Here is a 22,141-nt window from a genome sequence, read left to right on the forward strand (position 1 = left end):
ATGTAATTATGTTAATATGTGTGTGAATATGTGTGGATTGTGTGGCTTGTACATAAATTTTTATCTGTTTGTAGACTTGTGGTTAGGAAATTTGGTTATGATGTATGGTTTTAATGGATTTATTCAATAGATCAAGTTTCTACTATAAGCATATATTTATTTTGATATATATGTGATTTTAGAAGCAAATGCAAAGTGATTGCATTGCAAATGGTGTGCTATAGGCAAGCATACACCTTGGATAGAGAGAGTGGGTGTGTGGGCCTCACGGAGATCTTTGAGCCAAGTGAAAATATTTAACATGTGTATTCATATGTGTATATGATATTTAGAATGGTTTTTGGCCACTCTTGTGTGACTTGTGAATTTTTGGGACTTAGGGTCCATTTTGGGAAATGGTACCTGGGTGATTAAATTTTAGTATAAAGGGTTTTTCTATCATTTAAATATTCTATCAGGTGTTTTTAGTCCTATTTGACATGTCCAAAGTGTTCTCACAATTTTGTGACCATTAGGATGAGATTTAGACAATTTTGAATATGGTATTTACCAAAAATATTGCACTTTTGCATCCAGGTGTCCAAATCTTAATCTGATCGTTGGATTTCTCTAAAATTTGGGTCACAAGTAAAACTTTTTACAAGCTTCATGTGGGCTTGGGAATCACATCGATCAGAAACTGAATGGAGAAACGGTGTACTCCGAAATTTGATCTAGAGGTGCTGTCATGACAGCAACAGTGTGATATTAGGACATGCACGAATTTTGATCCAACCATTGGATCTTTGTAGTAGCCTTTAAATGTGATGTGTGGGCTTTGGAAATGCTTTGATCAGAGGTCGGATGATGAAATGGTATACTTTAAAAGTTAGTTCGGACGTGCTGTCATGATAGATGACAGCAAAAAAAAAAAGACCAAACTTGTAATATGTCCAATTTTTAATCCGATCGTTACATCTTTTTAAAATTTGGTGCACTACTAGTAATCATTAAGAAGGACGTGTGAGCTTTATAATTGCTTCGATTGGGAGCTGGATGATAGAACGACACCTCCTAGAAGTTGGTCCGGGAGGGTTGTCATGATAGCAATTTAATGTTGTCATGTCAGCATCTTTTTACCTCACTTTCATCTAGTTTGTTTCTGTGCACTATAGGTAAAACCTATAAATTTTTTTTAAAAAGATTTTAAATGTTTATTTTGCAATCGTGTATTTATTTAGTGATTTAAATAATTTATTTCTTAAGCTAGTTTTATGATCAATTCCTTAACTACACTTAATTTATTTGAATTGTGTGATTTTTGGATAATACTCGGTAAGTGTTACAAGGAGGCTGAGTGATTGTAAAGAAAAGATAAGGAGAGGTTAGGCCAGTCATCAGTGAGGGGTGCATAAAGACAATAATAAATGCCGGCTACATTTGATACTTTTTTCTTCTTCTTAAGTTGTTAGTATAAAATTTGTTCTCACACAAATGGAGTTATGCAATTCTGGCATTGAAAAACAACAATTGAATTTAGTGTGATTGAAGCGAACTTCCAATTTATAGGATCTTAATTTTCGTTTTTTTTTTGTTTTTTTAACAGTGTGCTGGTCAATTTGCCACAATTATAATGATAATGAACCTGCGTGACTGTCCCACCCGAAATACTCAGCAGACTGAATCGTAACCCGCCCAAAATCTTTAGGTAGCGAACTTCAATTCGTCAATTTTAACGGGAACCGCATCACTCACATAAACGAAATGCCGAAGCGCGATTCTGATTCCGAATCTGAAGATGCGAATGACAGTTCAAGCTCCGAGGAGGCTGAAGCTGCCACCCATGGCCAACATCAAGGCGTTTCTGAGTATGAGAAACAAAGGCTATCAAGAATTGCGGAGAACAGAGCAAGGTTGGAGGCTCTAGGGTTGCCCAAAATGGCGTCCTCTTTAAAGCGTTCTAGTCAGAGTGTTATCGACAAGAAGAGGAAAAAGAAGGTTGGAGACGATGAAGAATACGTGCCTGATGATGCGGAAGTGATATTAAGTTCTTCGAGTGGAGAGGATGGGCATGACGACGACGACGACGACGACGACGATGAGGATTTTGTCAGTAAAAAAGCTTCCCAGTCACGGAAAAGGAAGGTAGGTCAGCATTTATGGCCTTCGATTCTATGTTATTTTCTTTACTCAGTTAAGTTGGTTTTTTTTTTTTTTGGGGGGGGGGGGGGGGCGCTAGACTCTGGGCTTATGGTTTGTCTGGAAGGATTATTTTTTGGGATTAATTTTACTTTTTTAAACTTGGGTGCAAAGAAGTTATTTGTGTGTGGAATTTTGAACCCTCTGCTCCTATAATAGCTTGGCTAAAGTGAATGATATATCGTTAGGTGTAAAACACTCCTCAGTTTTGCTTCGGTGGGTTTATTCCATAATGTTTTTTTTGTCTCTAATAGATATACGCTTTCCTTGTATACATGATGACATTAGACCATTGCAGTGATATTAATGGAATGGTAACGAGTACGACCAGAAGTCCAGAAGAAAATATGGCATGATTTTTTTAGACAGTTTATTTAATTGATGTTTTGAAACTTAAGAAAATGACGTGCCTACTGAGATAGAACCTTAACAAAGATAAATTATTTTTTTTCATGGTTCGTGGTGTGCATGACTTGAGGAAGATTAGAAAGTAGGATAGATTCTCCAGCAATGTTCTTTTCTTCTATGTTAATTCCAGTTTTGTTATGCTATGGATATAAGTCTCTATTTCTTGCTATTCAGATTAATATCTCAGTTCACTAGTCAATCGTATTCCTGTGCATGCATCGCACTAGTCAATCAACTTTGGCTGATTGTTTGGTTTGGTGGCAAGCAAAAGTTGATTAATAGTAAAGCATAAATTATTCAAATTAAACAATGACTAACGTTCAACTAAACTAAGAATCACCTTGAGGGAGGATTTTAGATTTCCCATGATCAAAGTTCCGTAGAATTTGTTAAGAATAGTGACTAGTAAGCCTTTTGTATTGGCTGATGTGTTACTATGTAGTGGCCTTTTTATATAATGCGTGGGCCACAATAATACCTAATTTGTTATCTCAGCAAGTGCATCATGACAGACACTAGGATATCGAGTGGGGGTGAGGGATGTAGCACCCAAGTTATGGCTAGGAACGTTGGTTGAAAAAATAGTGATATATATATATATATATTTCTTAATTCTGTATATCATTTGTAAAGCATTTCAGACATGTGGTTGGATTCAGATGAGTTACTTGTTTAGCTTTGTACTTGGGCCCTTACAGAATGATAGGACCAGTAGCAAACTATGAACCAAGTGCTAATTTCAGATTTCAGTTGATATTTTTATATGCAAGAAAGGATTTTGCCCTAGCAGCCTTTTCATTTTAATTCTTTTGTGAATATTCTACTTCTAGTGAATTTCTTTGTAGACTCAATATCAACAGTCATTGACTGTTATAGTTTTATCTGATTATGAATTTCTTCAAAGTTGATAGCATCTAATCCCTCCAAATTCAAATTTTAGCAAATTTTAACCAACTCACACAGTATAAGAAAGTTGGTTAAGTATAATAATGTTTGAAATTAAAAAATTTGGCCTAAAATACTCTTGTAATTTTCTTGTAGTTTTTCTCATTAAAAACAAAAGAAGCATATGCTAGTTTCTCCTATAATAAAAAATGGATGGAGTATATAATTTCAATCTGTATGTAAGCTGCCAGAAGTCTTATAGCAAACTGGTTGTATTGTTTCTCAACTTATGAACATTGAATTGATTTTACATGATGGAAATGTAGGTTAATCTGGACGAAGATTAAAATTGCTTGGTTTTGTTCTGTGGCACACTTAAGGGTTCCATCCGAAATCTGTTTACTAAATTGTATTTCTTTAAACAGAATAATTTTATGATATTTTATTTATTACTATCTGTTTTAGCAGTACTCTTAAAACTATGCTTCCCTAGATATCTTCTTGCTTTTTATGAAATCGTGCTTTGCAAGTTCTTGATAAAAAGCAATTAAACTAAATCTCTCTGATGTGGCACGATGGTATTTCATCAGCACAATACATAGGTGAAGAAGTAGTCATCTGGTTTGAAGTAGTCATCTTGACATTTATAGTTAATTTTTGTTAATGCCAATTGCAGGTGAAGAAAAAAGGTTCAATGCCAAAACCTCAAGTTTCTAGGGAGGACCCTTGCAATAATTCACATCACATTGATGATGATGATGATAAAGCTTTGAGGCAGGTATTTTTATCATATTTCTTGTTTCTCATAGATCCTAAACCTGTTTGCGACATTGCTGAACAAATTTGATGTTATGAATTAAAAGAATCTTAAATGTCTGATTTTTGTGGATAGGCAATTGCTCTTTCACTGCAAGACTCTGCTGAAGGCTCATGTTTTTCTGAAAAGCATGTAGTGAATACTACACTTGTGGATACAATGGGAAAGAATCACATTCAAGAAGACAAGGGGAGAAGGAAGAACAAAAAATCAGTTTGTGTTTAATTTTATATTCATGGGCTTGTTTTTAATCCTTCCAATTCCTTTATCTACGGGTGGTTTTTGTTCTACTAAATTGATCCTTTGTCAGCAGTTTAATAGTCGGCTGCAAATGACTGAGGATGAAGTCATTGTACACTTCTTCCAGATTGATGGTAATTTCTGTTGCTTCTACTTGTATTCGTTGAGGCAAGGATGAAAATGGAAAGAAATCATGAGAAGCACGTTAACTAGTATTCCATATCTGGAATGGAGGAACCGTATGCTCTATTCAAATTGAGAATGCGAGATACATTATTCCATAATGGCATCCTCTTTATCTTTATAAGCCATTCATTCTAACCAGAAAAAAAGAAAAAAGAAAAAAGGAAAAAGACAAGCTAAAAACTACCTTTTTTTTCCCCTTGTAAATGAATGAAAATTCAATGAAAGCTATTCAAAAAACATAGAAGGCAACTGCTGGCCTTGGGAGCCACTTTCTGGCCTTACTGAAGAAAAAGGCATCCTTTTCTCTGGCGATCTTATATTCATTTTCAGACTCTGAAACACTGATGAGGAAAATCCTGCCTTGCAGAAACTGGCAAAGGGAGTATAACAATGAGGGATTTACAAAGAGTTGCTGCAGATCATGATTTTGTGTGGACAGACAAAGAGTTATGTGACATGATCCACTGCTTTGATAATGATAACGATGGAAAGGTAAGTAGTTCAGGTGCTTAATGCTCTTGTTTTACCTCTATTTCATAGCAACCTGTTGTATAATAATTAGATGGAAGGGAAGAGAAAGAGAGAGACGAGAGAGGAAGAGAGAAATAGAGACTCAGTTCTATTATTTCCAAAGCTAATTACAATACCCCTCTTCTGCCCTTTTATAGCCAACAATCCCTAACTGTCCTAACTACCTATTAACTTTTTAACTAATTCCTATTTATCTATTTATTGCATGACAGTACCCACTCCCTAGAGAGTAGAGATCCTTGCTCTCAAGTGTCAAGTACAGAAAATCCTTGGAAAACTCAATTGCAATCTTAAAGATGACCTCAAAATTGAATATTGCTATCTCTAAAGGTGTTTCTTGGCCTATTTGAAGTGAAAGCATATGAGATTGGCCCATATTCACTTGGATCCACTAAACACTTAGTTATTGGGCCTTTAATGCCTGACCCAATATAGATTCTGGCTATCTTCCTCCTTCTTCCTGGACTTAAGAACATCATACCATCACCACCATAGTATTAGTAACCAACCCACGTGAGCTTGGTAAGCCTTTGACTTTTAAACACCTAAAACACGCACCCACATGAGCCTAGGGAACTTCTTTCTCCTTCTTGAAGCTCAAACATACTCCCCACTTTGCAAAGACCTCCGGCTAAGCAAATGAAATGAAGACAAATGACAAATAGACAACAATGACTGAGACAGAGATGGCAGCAGAAAAACAGACGTTGGTGAAGCAAATGCAGAGGAGAGTCACATGGTAGCTGAAGAATAGAAGCAGACAACAATGATGCCTTTGGAGGTATAAAACATACTGCAATAGGGAAACTAGAGAAGACAGCAGTGATGACGGCATCCACCTAATCTTCAGCTTCCCTCAGGCACCCCACCCATCCATCTGAGCTGGGCTTGCAAATGAAGGTTGTGACAGTAGTCTAGAGCTGGGAATTCGGGTTGGCTCTTTTTTCCCACATTTTACATTGGGTTGAGCTTGGAAAATTGGGGGAAAATGATGAGCAGGACATTTTTTGCTCCAGTTTAGGAGGCTTGAGAAAAGAAATTGGTGGGCTTGAGCTAGCCCTAAAGCCTTTTTTTCTCCCCTTTTTTAAAATTATATTCTTACCTTAGGTCCTAAACCCTAACCACTCTCATCTTTTGCAACCTCTCATTCTCACACTATGCCAACACTAGGCACTAACTAGCAATGCTCTCATCTTCAGCTCTCAAATCTCAATCGCTCACACTTATCTTCATCACTCAAATCTCGATCTCAACCTCAAACATACTCTTGCTCTTTGTATCTTCATCTCTTGCTCTTTGCTGCTCACTCACTTGCTCTTTACATCTTCATCTCTCACTCTTTGCCACTTACTTTCTTGCTCTCTTTAATTTTGCAGAAACAAAACAAAAAAATTTGGACTTTAGGGCTTGGCCTCTGGCCCTGATAATTTCAATGGTTTTGTCTCCATACAAAAGATTGCTAAAATCTTCCTGGCAACATGATGTCATGTTGACAGATGTCATTTTTGAATTTTCTGTTTACATTTTCTTCTTTCTAATTATGTATATCTCATTTTGTCTGTTGCAGCTAAGCCTAGATGATTTCCGGAAGATAGTTGTTCGCTGCAACATGATCAAAGGGTCAGAAAATTCTTGATGGAATGAAGGTTAGGATAGTACAGTAGGTAAGGCCAATATTTAGGGCATTTATCATAGGATGTTATCATAATGTTTTATTCTTTATAATGCTTTACTAAATAGATACTAATATGGAACAAATAGACATTATGTGTTTTGGAGTTTGGCCATATCAGTAACATGTTTAATTACTTAGTGTGCTATGATGCTATCTAATTGACATGGCTTTCAAGCGTGATAATTTTTCAGTTATGTATGTATATATAATTATATGTTAGTATATTTTTTAAAATTTTTAATAAGCTGCATTCTCAAGTGGAGAATAATGTAGCTTCTATATATAACTCATTGTTTACTAGCTAAGTTAATAGTGTGACTTTTGAATGAGGCTCCATGCCTTTATTTCTTCTCTGTGTTTTTGTTTTGAATGTCCTCCTGCATAGTCTACTCCAAAACAATCATGGATCCTTTTGTTCTTGCGTGGAGGACTTGCAAATGACACAGAAGCCATTCGAGAGACTGGTCCCTTCACTTTTCTGGTCATTACTTTTGGGGTTACTGCTGCTAATTCAGCCAAAATCTCACTTTTTGCCACTAAAAATGGATCATATATGCTTCTCTAATTGTCGTTGTATTAGACATTAATGAGATCCAACCAGAAAAAATGGTGTATTAAATGCAAAAATACAGCAACAGAGTTAAATGTGAGGGGAAAACCCTAAGGTTTTGATATTAATGGACCAAAAGAGAACCGAATCAGTGTTACAATGACACTCACTGATTTTGGCCAAAACCCTATCACCCCATAAGATCAAAATACAGCAATAAATTTGCTAGTACCACCATAGGGAGTGAATTTAATTTTGATTGAGCACTTATTTGTAAAATGAATTTATCTATACCCTTGGGCTTTACTTATTTCTTTTTTTGAGTTAATGTAATGGGGTCACCATTCTTAGTTATTCATGAATTGCCTTTCTTCCTTAAATAATCTTTAGGTCCTTTTGACACGAATCCTCATATTGGTGATACAAGGGCCTGGTTATTCAGACTTAAGAAATTATATTGGCACACTCTTGGTACTTACTAAGCTATTTGACACGAAGGCCGACATTGGTGATAAAGGTTCTTGGTTACTAGGCTCAGTTGGCATTAGTGAAGTAGGTAATTGGCATTTTTTTCTTTTTTCCTTTTTTTTAGGATAGACATGAATAAATATGACAGATGTTCTGTGCACTAAGTTTATTTTTGATAAACTCTCATGGGATATTGACAGCCTTTTTTTTCCCAAACACATATTTGTCATTAGTAGTTATATAGCTAAATAAAATAGTACGAAAGAGCAAAAAGTTCCAAAAAAAATTCAAAATTTTTCAGAATTAAGGCCAATTACAGCATGTAAGTTGCTGAGGAAATTATAACAGCATTAGCAATAGAAAATTATCATGACATACTTTTCACCACACTTAAATTCCACGTTGTCTTCCATGTTTGTAGAAAAGAACAAAGATAAAGGAATTGAAATTTTTCTGGTTTAATTTGCTTTGATGTGACTTTGATACATTTAAAAAGCTCCTTTTTAAGCGTTGTGATCCTGCAATTCATCTTAGAGGGGATTTTAGTGATTAAATAAAATTTCATGGGGATAACAAACAATAAAAAAAATTAAAACAAATTAAAATAATAAAAAAAATGAAATAAATAAAGAAATAAAAAAATTGGGTTGCCTCCCAACAAGCGCTACATTTAATGTCTATAGTTAGAAATTGCTGTAAAAATCAAAAGATGCCTTCTGAGTATGATTTGAATCCTTGTCTTTGTGAATTAGAAGACACCTTATCTCAACTAACATTCATCTTTCTCTTAAAGAGGGTTCTAGTTAATGAGTAAGGGACTTTTCAATTTGACTCCAATGTATGAGTGTTAGTACTTTTATGAAGACTAATGCGTAGATCTTTAAGATGTTTTTTTAGCTCTTTCCCTTTTCCATTGCTAATTTCCTCCTCTTTATTTTCTAAAGTACATAAGGGAGGGTTCTTTGGATGCTTCACCTCTTTCTGTGTCACTTGTATGTTACATAAAGATTTTTTAAAAATAAGGAGGTTAGTAGCTTTAGTAAATTTAAATATCTCTTGTTCCTTACCTACTTTGAATATTAATTCTCCCTTAGGCACATTAATTAAGGCACCTCTGGTGGCTAAAAATGGTCTTCTTAGTATAAGTGAGACATTTTAATTATCCTCAATATTTAAAATAATAAAATCTATAGGAATATAACGTTTATTGACTTTCACTATGACATCCTCAACTACATCATATGGATATCTGAGTGATCTATCTCTGAGTTGAAGAGTCACATTGATCGGCATGATATCTGTTATGCCAAGTTTCTTACATAAAGAATAAGGTATTAAGTTAACACTCGCACTCAAATCACATAAATAATTTTCAATAGTATTAGAACCAGTATCATAAGGAATAGTGACTCCCTGGATCTTTCAATTTGGATGATAGCTTTTTTTATAGAATCATACCAAGAAAATGTTGTCATTTGCGGGTTTGTCTATCAAATATCATCTTTTCATCTTTGGTTTTCTATGTATTGTTTGTAACCCTTAGTGGGTTGAGTATATGACTTTGGATTGTCCTTGTGTGTATAGGAAATTCTAAAAGGGAAACTCCTTGAGTATTTTGGCCCTATGTTCATGAAATTTGTGAATGTAATGAAATATAGGCAAAACTACCTAATTGCTACTCGTGGAATGTATAGATGAAATTATGGCTAGTGGTGTTAATGCAAATCCATTGGTCCCTGGAGCTTTATGAATGGTGATGAAGTCATTAATGAAATGTCTTAGGGATAACTAAGGAGAAAGATTGCAAATGTGAACCCAGTTGATTGCTTATAAGGCATTAGAACTACTAAATAATAAAGGCAGAAACCATATTACTTGTAAGTCTCAGGATAAGAATTAGGAATGTCTATGTTGTAAATGTTATGAGTTGCTTATCTGGAGGACTCGCGGGTTAAAAACATTGTGAATTAAGTGAGGGACGAGGTTGTAATTGATAGTTCTCAAACATGGCTTAGAGTGTTAGCACCACTGTAGGGAGTTATGGGAAGGATGTTGTGTATGAAACATCACACACCATAGAATATAATATATGGTGGCAAAGGTCAGAGATGCTGAGTAGAGAATATCAAACCACTAAATAGAATATAAAGGGATTAGGGGTTAAAGTGTAGACAGCTAAGAACTATAATCATTCTCCTATTCCAAACATACGCATTACTTGGTATTCGCACTAATTAAGGCTTAAACAATCGAGGAAAGGTGAAGTAGTGGTGCTTCACCTATTCCAAACACGTGTGTTACTTAGATATTTAAATTTCATGGCAAAATTCTTATTAGAAGAGGAGAGTTGTAAGATCTTATTTTTATTTGAGAATTTACTTTAAGAAAGTTATAAGAGTAAGTTTTTATTTAAAAATTTTGTAACTTCTCCCTATATCCTCCAAATACAGGAAAAGATTACTAGGAGCACCACATAAACACATCAATCACAAATCAAATGATTTATTTAAAAAGCTATGGCCAAAAAGTTATTTTATAAAACCATCCAAAATCAAACCATATCAGAGAATACACAACAGAAGAAAATCATATATTTATCTAATACGTAATGGACACAATCCATGAGCACTCTCATCTCAATTGTATGCATTTTCATCACAAAATCAAGTTGAGAATTGGTCCGTGTGCCGCGATACGCAGTATGTGCACCACGGCATATGGTGTAGAGCCACATACTCAACTTTTCTGTGTCATATGCAGCGGCATGTGTCACCAAGCATCGTGATGCACCCGTTCAAATTTCTACTGCCATTTTAATAGTAAAAATGACAATTTCTACAAGTGCCGTTTTCATATACGATATCTAATCACTAATTCAAGTGCCTACACATAGCTTAACTCATAAGCTAACTAATGATTTGAATATAATTTAACGGTCCGATCAAAATTTGAATACTCCAGTACAAAAAGTCACTTTTTCTGAAAAATTTACGCACTCAAACGCTCAAATCAATCCTCTTCTCTCATTAGACCATACAAGGCCTTGAATCAAGTTTAAAAGGATCTAATACACCTGATTGACTATAATTTATCACAATCATACACATATATCAAAATTTGACCCTTTAACGGTCAATTTTCATATTTCATAATTTTACACAAAATGTCATTTCTTGATGTAACTTGACCCACTTGACTTTTTACTCAATATAATCACGTACATTAACATTCCTAACACATGTATTATTTAATCTTAGCTTCAAATTATTCATTTCATCATAATTTCTCACTTGGACTTAAGATCCACCAATATTAACAATAATTCAATATAAATATACTCAAATCATAGCCCCTTAATTCATTACATCACATATACATACAATTGGGCTAATATTTTACAAAATTATTACTCAAGTCATGCATGCAATTCTATGACAACTCATACACACATATTCACAAGATCTTGGTTCATTACGCAAACTCAGAATATACATCGCTTCAACAACTCAAGCCGGATCAAACTCTTTTCTTGCCCTGATCACTGCCTAGTCCTGTAAATAAAAATCTTAATAATAGAATAATTCACTTCTATTAACTATTACATGTAACAATGTAAAAATAAAGCATAATATATCATTTAAATCTCATTAAAATAGCATATATCACAAGTTTCACTTAAATTACATTCTGTTTCACATTTCACCTCTTTACTCCACTCGTCACCACTTTCTCACATATAACATTCCATAATATGATTACTACCAACTGAACCTTCAAATCACCCCACATGAAATCATAAGCTCATCTTAAACTAATATACACTTTCATTAGCATTGCGCTCCCTGGAGTGGTAGAATCACTTGGTCAAAAATGTTCTATTTCACTACCGGACTATGACTTTCTCCCAATACACATAAAACGGTCTCGTTGATTCCAACACTGTATCACACAAACATTAAGGGAGACTTCGAGTGGGTTTAGTTAGACTCTTAGAGGTATAATTAATTTAATAAAGCTAATGAAAATTCTAAACTAAGTAATGGAATGAGTAAAAAGTATTATGTTAAGTCATAGACAGTGTTGGATATATACATGTGCCTAGTAATAATAAACTATAATATTAATTATAGATAAATGTTTTGTAGCTGTTATTTGTGATTGGAGACCCTGTGAAATTGTGCCTTGAGTGCCCCTTTTGATTGATTTAAGAGGTAGAGATAACCAGGAACCTAAATTCCCTCATATAATAATTCTAGCATTTATTGTATATTCTTATAAATAATATTCTTAAAGAATAAGGTGTAAGCATAAACTACATACATACATACATACATACATACGTACGTACGTACGTACGTACATACACATATAAGTATGTGTATGTATGTAGGTATGTATGTATGTATGAGAATGCAAAATAAGTATACTTATGTGAGTTATGTATTACAAGTTTGAGCAATGAACTGGAGTATTGAATTTGACATATTATGAATTATTATGGAATTAATAATTACTATGGAATCATGAATTATTGAGAAATATGTTATTTGCATATGTGGTGAAAATATTGAGAATATGAGATTGACATGATCATAAATATGATGCACATGTGTAACATAGATGGGTACGAGTTCACTTGTGATCTAAGAGAGTATATTTAAATCCATATAGCATAGACTATTTGGGTAGTGTCCAAAGTTGTTTAGCTATGGCACTAATTCTGACGAGGATTAGGTATGGTTTTAACTTAGCTAATGATACTGGGAGTGGGTGTATGTATTGACAATTATATGATATCCAATGGGGCGGGGAATCTATGGTTCAAGTTTGGAGAGAGGTGACCTTTGATCGGGTTACCCTTTAAATATTGGAGTACTTAGGATGAATTAGGATATCGAGATTCAGTCTTGTTACTTGATAGCTAAGGGACTCAATCAAAAGGAATAATGAAGTTATAAGATAATTGATGATCATAAATGCATGTTTACTGAATATGTGGTATTATATGGAAATATGTGAGAAGTATGACGAGATACTAAGATGTGAGATAAGTGGTGCAATGTTGTGGGCTCCCCTAATTAATTTGTATTAGTATTTTAAATTGGCTATAAGTCCAAGATAAAGGTAACGGATCTTGAAACGAGAGTCGAACATTTATAATCAATTTTTTTAGTGTTTTTAATTCCTGTAAGGATTGAAAACAATAGGAAAAAACCACAAGGATGAAAACCAAAACTTAATGAAACTATAGGGACTAAAGATTATATTTTTCCTAATATTGTTATAGTTTATAAAGGCTATCACTACTTTAAAGGGAAAAGAAATGGTAAGAAATATGAATTTTTTCTCTAGATGAATATAAGTAAGGCTTATGACAAGGTGGAATGGGATTTCTTTAGATAGGTGCTTTTGAAGTTTGATTTTTGTAGTTAGTAGGTGAATATGGTTGTGAATTGTGTGAAATTTATTAATTTAAAGATGTGCTCATCAGGTTGTAAAGTTGCCTCTATTAAGCCTGTTAGGGGTTTGAGGTAGGGCAATCTAGCTTCACCTTATCTATTCATCTTGGTGCTAAAGGTCCTCTCCAACATGATGAAAAAATCACAAGATGGGCACTTGTTGAAAGATATTAAGATGAGTAGAGCCTATCTTGAGGTGACTCATAGCATCTTTATAGATGACTCCTTATTCTTTATGAATGTAGGCATGGCTAATTGTAGATATTCGGCAAAAATTTTGAAAACTTATTGCGAGGCAATAGTGGGAGAGTGTGAGACTGATAGATAGGTTTCAATTGACATGGAGTAAGTTCAAGAGGAGGTTCTTCTCCTACTATGTTCCTAACTCCTTCAAAACTGAGAAAGAGGTTGAGTACCACCGACTACAGCAAGGAAACATGAACGAAGATGAACTTATTGTAACATCCTGAATTTTTTAATCCTAAGTTTAGAGGTTAATCAAGGATGAAGTGAAAATTAAAGTAGGATTAGAGAGTCGGATGACTAATTAGTATTTTGACTTGTTTGTGTGTTATATGAGCATATATGGGTGATAGGAGTGTGTTTTGGGTTAAAGCAAGTATGCGTGGTGAGAATAAATCTCACTATGCCAAGTGTCGCGACTTATGTTGCATGCGCCGTGGCGCATGGACTAGAAATTCACTTCATAAGTCGTGAATTTTAGAAAATTTTAGAGGAGAAAATTTGAGAAACACACGAAATAGAGGGGAGAAAGGTTGAGGAGCTAGGTCAAGTCATTTTGGAGTGGAGGAAGGTGATTCGGATCGGTAACTTGCTAGGTAAGCTACGTATAACTCTTACCTTCCATTCTACATAAATTTTTTTTTTTTAAAATGAGTTATAGGGATATTGAATCGGTGGAATTTGAGGGGTTTCATTCTTGCCCAATAGTAATAAAAAGGTTCTCAAAAGTTAAATTAGAGTTTTGTGACTAGTTTAGAGCTGAACGGTAAAGCTTTGAACTCAGAGGCTCAATTTTGATCTTTAGAGAAAGAAAGTTGAGGCAAAAATCTGTCTTGAGTGAAATAAGACCGGTTGAGATGATGTAAAGTAATAATTGGATAGTTATGGACTTAGAATGGATAAATGAAAAAGAGTTTACGGATGAATATAGCCCTAAATAGTAAAAATGAGTTTTTAGTCAAAATGGATTAAGTGACTAAAATGTGCCAAATGTGTTCAGATTGACATATTAGGCAAGTGAGTAGAGAAAGGAAGCTTGAGATAAGCTTGTACGATAATGAAAATCCACAGGTAACCTTTCTAGTGACAGAAGGGTTGAGGTAATTGAATTACTTTCTTTGTTTGACTGTTTACTGTAATTGTATGTTAGTATGCTATATAATGTATGAACTAGTTTAGAATTAAGCATGTTTTATGGCATTGAGTGATTGTGTGTGCAAAATGACTTGTAATTGAAATGAGCATTGAAATTATGTTTTGTAATGTAAAGTGGTATATATATATATATATGTTATGTATAAGAAAAAGTAAATTGTGAAAAGGGAACTTTAAATGGTTTTAGAAAGCATGATTTAAGTGGTGGGAGTTCACCTGAGAGTATAGGAGATGATAAAGATCGTATGATAGGTTTTCCTTAGTATCTTGTTAGGGTGCGGTGTCGGAAATAAGTCTCCTTAGTTCCTTGAAAGGTGCTATGTTAGAGAAGATCTCTTGAGTGCCTGTTAGCATACTGTGTTGGAGATGAGAGATTCGTCAATATCTTTGTGATATGGGTTGGAGTTAACGACACCCCATTGTGTGTATTGGGGGAAAAACCATAGTTCGTGTTGTGCGTTAGAACATCTTTGGCTGAGTGATTCTATCATTGCAGGTGAGCTCAAGATTAATGAGATTGTTCATTGGTCTGAGATGAGCCTATGGTTCTATATCGGGGTGATTTGGAGGTTTGGTTGGTAGAGAGCATGTTAGTATTTTATACGATATGATGAAATGTCTTAAGATAACACGGAATGCTTTGGGATTGATGAAAAGTGGAAAATGAAATGTAATATGATGAAAGTATTACTTTATGAGGTTTTAATGGTATACTATGTTTACTTTCATATTGTTGCATGTGATAGTCAATAGGAGTGAGTTATTCTATTACTGAGAGTTTTATCTCACACCCGTGGTTACATGTTTACAGGACCGGGAAGTAATCAGGCCAAGGGAAAAGAGTCTGGACCGGTTTGAATTGTGAAATCGTGTACTCTAAGGTTGTGTAATGAACTGAAGTAAAAGATTGTATATATAAGTGTATATAAGTTGCCATAGGTTGCATGCATGTATTGAATTGTGTTTTTTGTGAAATCAAGCTCGAATTATGTGTATATGTGTTGTTTGAGACAAAGGGGCTTTGATTTAAGTATATTTGCGTTGGAATGGTTATATGTTGGTGAATCTTAAATCAAAGCACAAATTATGAGGAAATAAGTAATTTGGGGGCTAAGATTGTATTGTGATTGTGATTAGTGAATCTTAAAGCCAATGGACAAATTATGATGAAATGAGTAATTTGAAGGCTAAGATTGGATTACGGATATGATTGCATATGTATGGGTTGAGGAATAACCGAGTAGGCTAAGTTATGCCAAGAAATGGCGTAGTATGTTAAATTAGTAAATTGTGAGAATTGGTCATAGAAGGGTCAAATTTCGATATATGAGTATGATTGTGATAATTTGTGGTCAATCAAGGATATTAGATCCTTTTGGACTTGGTTCAAGGCCTTGTGTGATCTAATAAGAGGAAGGGATCGACTTGAGCGCTTGAGTGTGCAAATTTTTTTAGAAAAAGTGACTTCTTGCATTCTGGTGTGTAAATTTTGATCGAACTATTAGATTGTGTCAAAACCTATCTCATTAGTTAGTATGCGAGGTAAGCTTCGTGTGGGTGCTTGAATCACTCCTATCGGATGTCGTATGAGAAATTGGCGCATGTCGGAAGTTTGTCATTTTGCTGTCAAAATGACAGTAGAAAAACGGATAGGTGTGCCGCAGCATGCCACAGACAGGATGAGCGTGTGGCTCTATGCCACATGCTGTGGTGCACGGACTAAAATTTAGTTTTATTTTGTGTGTTAAATTGCATGCAATTGAGATAGGAATGTTGGTGGGTTATGTCCACTATGTATTTGAGGAGTGTTTGATTTATTTCTGCTGTGTTTTCTCTGATGGTATTGTGATTTAATTGGTTTTATAAAGTAAGTCTTCGGCCGAAGCTTTTGGAAACGAAATTTGATTCATATGATTGATGTTAGGTAGTGGTAACACCGTAATCTTATCTTATATAGTATGGAGATATAAGAGATGGTTACATTTTTATATCAGTTTCTCGGTTTTCGAGACATGATTCTTATTGATACATTCATATAGAAATATGGCAACTTATCTTATTCATTACACAACTCTTTCCCCTGATGCCTTTTGTGTTTTCTATTTTCATCTTTATAAAGGGAGAAAATAGTATAGTATGAGAGGCACTCGTACAAGAATCGCAGTATCTAGATGGGTTGTAGAGGAGGAACGGGAGCCGAAAGTTCAACAGGTTCAGCCGTAAAGGGATAGACGTGATGAGCTACTGGAAGAGCTTAGGGATATGGTTGTCGATATAAGACAAACTGTTAGGGATCATGACACGATCCTAAGGGGTAGAGAGCAAGAAGAAAGAGTTGAAGCTCAGAATATCCTAGTGCAGGAAGCACATAGTAGACCTGGACCGTCTTGGAATTCAGGTAGTGGACTAGAGATTCCTAACACTAATCCATTTATTGATTGTGCTTGGAAGATGTTTGTTTGGTTCAATCTGCCGACATTTGGCGGAAGTATGAGGGAAGGTGAAGCATAATTGTGGATGGAACAAATGGAAACCATTTTGAGGCGATGATCTGTGCTTCGGAGCAGAAAGTTATCTTGGCTACGGTGCAATTGGTTAGTGCTGCTAAGAGATGGTAAGAATTTGTGAGACCAACTGGTAGTATTTGTTTGAGCTGGGATGAGTTTAAGAGAATATTTTTTTATCAACACTTTCTAGTCTCATTCAGAATTAAGAAAGAAGAGGAATTTCATGCTTTCAGGCAGGGAGACTTGGATGAGGAAAAATTTATAAGATTCAATGACTTATCGGCATATTCCACATATCTCTAGTATAGTAATGACTCAAAGTGGAAAGCTGAGAGATTACTTGAAAAGATGAGACTTAAGTACAGACAACAGATAGCACTGCTTGATGTGACAACATATGAGGAGATGTGCTACAACCTGAGGGTAGCAGCTAGGCGTGGTAGAGAGGCAGATGTTAAAAAGAGACGTGATAGTATGGGAAGATTTTCATCTCCTAGGGGTCCGACTAGTGGAATCTCAAAGAGGACTGGGTTTAGTACGAGCAGTTCCAGTTCTTTTGGAAGAAGAGGTTTCAGTCGAGGATCGCAATCTCGACTTGTGCACAGAGGTTCGAATTGGGCCTCCACAGTTTTCGAGGCAAGCGTTAAATGTTCCAACTCCAACTTTGAGTACTGGAAGGATGCCCCAATGCAATATATGCGGCAAATCTCATAAGGGAAGATGTTGGGCTTGTTATAAGTGTGGTAAATCGGGTCATATAGCGAGGCAATGCCTAGAGGGTAGAGTTAAGGGGACTGAGTAGAGATTAATGGTTCCTAGCTGAGTATTTGTAGTTACACAAGAAGAGGCTAGAGCATCTTCGAATCTAATTAGAGGTATGATTTCTGTAAATGGTCACAAAGTAGAAGCATCATTTGATTTTGGTGCCACCTATTCTTTTGTGTCTAAGGAATGTGTGGATAGATTGAAATCATCTTTACAAGAATTGTTTATGCTCATTAAAGTGATGACACCTTCTGGATTGTCTAGTATTACAAGTCAAGCTTGTCAAAATGTGGAGATTCGATTTGAGGATAGAGTTTTCAAGATCGATCTGATTTGTATTCCTATGAGAGGAATAGATGTGATAATTGGCATGGATTGGCTAACAGCAAATAATACTATGCTTGATTATGCCAAAAGAGTAGTTTCCTTACCAGTGTTGTGCGTAGCTGTGAAATCTTCAAAGCAATCTAAGTTTCTATTGGTATTGATTGTTGAGAAGTTTATCTGGCAAGGTTGTGATGCCCATATGGTATTCTTTACAGCAAGTAAGGTGTATGATGGTGGAATTGAGAAATTTGGGATGGTAAGTGAATTCTCATAGGTATTTTCAGGGGAGATGACTGGATTACCTCTTGAAAGAAAAGTTGAGTTTTCAATTGAATTAGTTCCTGGAACCGAACCGATATCAAAGGCTCCTTATAAAATGTTGCCATTCGAATTGATTGAGCTAAAGAAGCAAATTGAAGATTTGTTAGAGAGGGATTCATTAGACCAAGTGTATCACCTTGGGGATCACTGGTATTGGTTGTGAGAAAGAAGGATGGTAGTTTGTGACTGTGCATCGATTACCGGTGACTGAACAAGGTAACTGTAAAGAACAAATATCCTCTGCTAAGGATCGATGATCTTTTAGATCAATTGGCTGGTGCCTCAGTCTTTTCTAAAATTGATTTGAGGTCAGGGTATCATCAGTTGAAAGCTAGTGCAATGGATGTACCCAAGATAGCTTTCAAAATTAGGTATGGTCATTATGAATTCTTGGTTATGCCATTTGGTTTGACCAATGCACCAACAGTGTTCATAGAGTATATGAATTGAATCTTTATGCCGTACTTGGATCAGTTTGTAGTAATCTTTATAGACGACATCCTAATCTATTCTGAGAATGAGGAGTAGCATGCATAGCATTTGAGGATGGTACTGCAGATTTTGAAAGATAGAAAGTTGTGTACCAAGCTTAATAAGTGTGAGTTTTGGTTAAGAGAAGTGAGATTTTTGGGACATGTGTTTGCAGATGGAATTTCAGTGGATCCGCATAAGGTTGGTGTAGCGTTGAAGTGGGAACATCCTAGTTTAGTCACAGAGATACATAGTTTTCTGGGATTAGTTAGGTATTATCGACGATTTACCCAGGGATTTTCCCAGATAGCTTCTTCTTTGACTAAACTAACTCGAAAAGATCAACCTCATATATGGGACGACTGGTGTGAAGTGGCATTTTGGAGGTTGAAAGAGAAATTAACCACAGCGCCAATGTTGATTATCCCTAATCCAAGGTTACCTTACGAGGTATATACAAATCTGCCTTTGAAAGGTCTTGGTTGTGTCTTGATGCAAGACAATCGAGTAGTAGCCTATGCTTCACGACAATTAAGACCACATGAGGAAAATTATCCTTCGCATGATTTAGAGCTTGCAATAGTGGTGTTTGCTCTAAAAATTTGGCGCCATTACCTGTATAGTGTAGTGTTCATTGTTTTTAGTGACCATAAGAGTTTGAGATCAAAATGAACTGAATATGAGGCAAAGAAGGTGGATGGAGCTTCTTAAAGATTATAACTTTAAATTGAAATATCATCCAGGTAAAGCTAATGTGGTTGTTGATGCTTTGAGCTGGAAGACTTTGCATGTGGCAAGTCTTATGGTCAAGGAATACAGATTGATGGGGTCATTCATGGAGTCACAGCAGGATGAGCCATTGAAGACATTAGTTGGTACCTATTTCATTAAGATTAGCAATGATTTCTGGAAGGAATTGAGAATGACACAATTAGAAGATGAAAATCTTTTAAAGATTAGAGAAGAGATTGAAGCAGATCAAGTTATTGAGTTTGGATTCAATGATGATGGTTTTGTGGTTTATCAGGATAGGATTTGTGCTTGATGATGTGGATTTGAGAAAAGTTATCTTAAATAAGGCTCACTGTAGTAAATATACAATCCATCCAGGAGCTATAAAGATGTACTAGGATGTGAAACAATATTGGTGGTGGCCTGGTATGAAGAAAGATGTAATGGAGTTTGTGACTCGATGTTTGACCTATCAAAAGGTTAAGATAGAGCACTAAAGACCAGCAGGAATGTTACAACCATTAGATATTCCTATATGGAAATGAGAGAGCATTTCTATGGATTTTATAACTGGATTTCCAAGAACTCAATATGGACATGATGCCATTTAGGTTATAGTCGATAGACTTACTAAATTGGCTTATTTCTTAGCTATTTGGATTAGTGATTTTGTGAAAAGTTGATAGAGATCTATATCCGAGAAGTGGTAAGATTACATGGTGTGCCAAAGAGTATAATTTCTGATAGAGATCCAAGATTTACTTCTGAGTTTTGGGGAGCTTTATAGCATGCCATGGGTACAGAGTTGAGATTTAGTACAACATATCATCCACAAACAGATGGGCAGACAGAATGAACCGTACAGACTTTAGAGGATATGTTGAGAGCCTGTTATATTAGAGTTGAAAGGTAGCTGGGATAGCCATCTCCCTTTGGTTGAATTTGCTTACAACAACGTTACCACTCCAGTATACAAATGGCACTTTATAAGGCATTATATGGAGGAAATGCAGATTGCCTCTTTGCTGGACGAAGTTGAGCGAAAGGAGCATGTTAGGACTGGATATTGTGGATCAAACAACTCAAAAGATTGAGTTGTTCAGGCAAAAGCTGTTGACGGCATAGAGTAGGCAAAAGAGTTACGCAGATAGGCGTAGAAGGCCGGTAGAGTTCTTGGTAGGAGACCATGTATTTCTGAGGGTTACACCAATGATTGGAATCAGGAGATCAATAAGAGCTAAGAAGTTGACTCCTAGATTCATTGGTCCTTTTGAGATTTTAGAGAGAATTGGACTAGTTGTCTATAGGATTGCTTTACCACCACAATTATTGGGTGTGCATGAGTTGTTTCACATGTCGTACCTCAAGAAATATCAATTTGATCCTTCACACGTGATAGAACCAGAGAAGATTAAACTCTAGGAGAATTGAACTTATAAGGCTGAGCTAAAGTGAATCATAAATGTAAAAGAGAAGCAGTTAAGGAACAAGACTATACGATTAGTTAAAGTTTTCTGGCAAGGCATGGCTCATGATGATGCTACCTGGGAGACAGAGGATAGAATGAGGCAGTAATATCCTCACCTATTTCTATAAGTATATATTTATGTCTTTTATGAATTTTGAGGGCAAAATTCTTAAATGGAGGAGAGAACTGTAACATTTTGAATTTCTTAATCCTAAGTTTAGAGGTTAATCAAGGATGAAGTGAAAATTAAAGTAGGGTTAGAGATTCGGATGATTAATTGATATTTTGACTTGTTTTTTTTTATTATATGAGTAGATATAGGTGATAGGAGTGTGTTTTGGGTCGAAGTAAGTGCACGTGGTGAGAATAAATTTCATTGTCCCACGTGCTGCAGCTTATGTTACATGTGCCGCGGAGCATGGACCAGAAATTCACTTTATAAGTTGTGAATTTTAGAAAATTTCAGAGGACAGAATTTGAGAAACACATGAAACAGAGAGGAGAAGGGCTGAAGAGCTAGGTCAAGTCATTTTAGAGCGGAGGAAGGTGATTCAAATTAGTAACTTGCTAGGTAAGTTACATGTAACTCTTACCTTCCATTCTACACAAATTTCACTGAAAATGAGTTATAGCAAAATTAAATCGGTGGAATTTGAGGGGTTTGATTGTTGCCCAATAGTAATAAAAAGGTTCTTAGAAGTTAAATTAGAACTTTGTGACTGGTTTAGAGCTGAACGGTAGAGCTTTGAACTCGG

At 35.4% G+C, this 22,141-nt stretch overlaps 1 protein-coding gene across 2 annotated transcripts; it reads left to right on the forward strand.

The window, feature by feature from the left end:
- The first annotated feature begins 1,491 nt into the window (after positions 1–1,491).
- On the forward strand, positions 1,492–7,144 carry LOC129287846 (caltractin-like). Of its 2 annotated transcripts, XR_008587824.1 has the most exons (7): positions 1,492–2,124; positions 4,148–4,249; positions 4,364–4,501; positions 4,602–4,662; positions 5,082–5,206; positions 5,458–6,145; positions 6,813–7,144. XR_008587824.1 is itself a non-coding variant. In XM_054924094.1 (6 exons), exons 1-6 carry the CDS (start codon positions 1,744–1,746, stop codon positions 6,879–6,881), a joined length of 876 nt encoding a protein of 291 aa, XP_054780069.1. In that variant the 5' UTR covers positions 1,495–1,743; the 3' UTR covers positions 6,882–7,144. The 2 variants fall into 2 exon arrangements, 1 of the variants encoding a protein (XP_054780069.1); XM_054924094.1 differs by lacking the exon at positions 5,458–6,145 and having other exon boundaries at positions 1,495–2,124.
- Positions 7,145–22,141: the final 14,997 nt, after the last annotated feature.

The sequence above is a fragment of the Prosopis cineraria genome, unplaced genomic scaffold (assembly GCF_029017545.1).
Source record: "Prosopis cineraria cultivar Desert tree isolate PC_DT_omini unplaced genomic scaffold, ASM2901754v1 PC12, whole genome shotgun sequence".
Lineage (NCBI taxonomy): Eukaryota > Viridiplantae > Streptophyta > Magnoliopsida > Fabales > Fabaceae > Prosopis > Prosopis cineraria.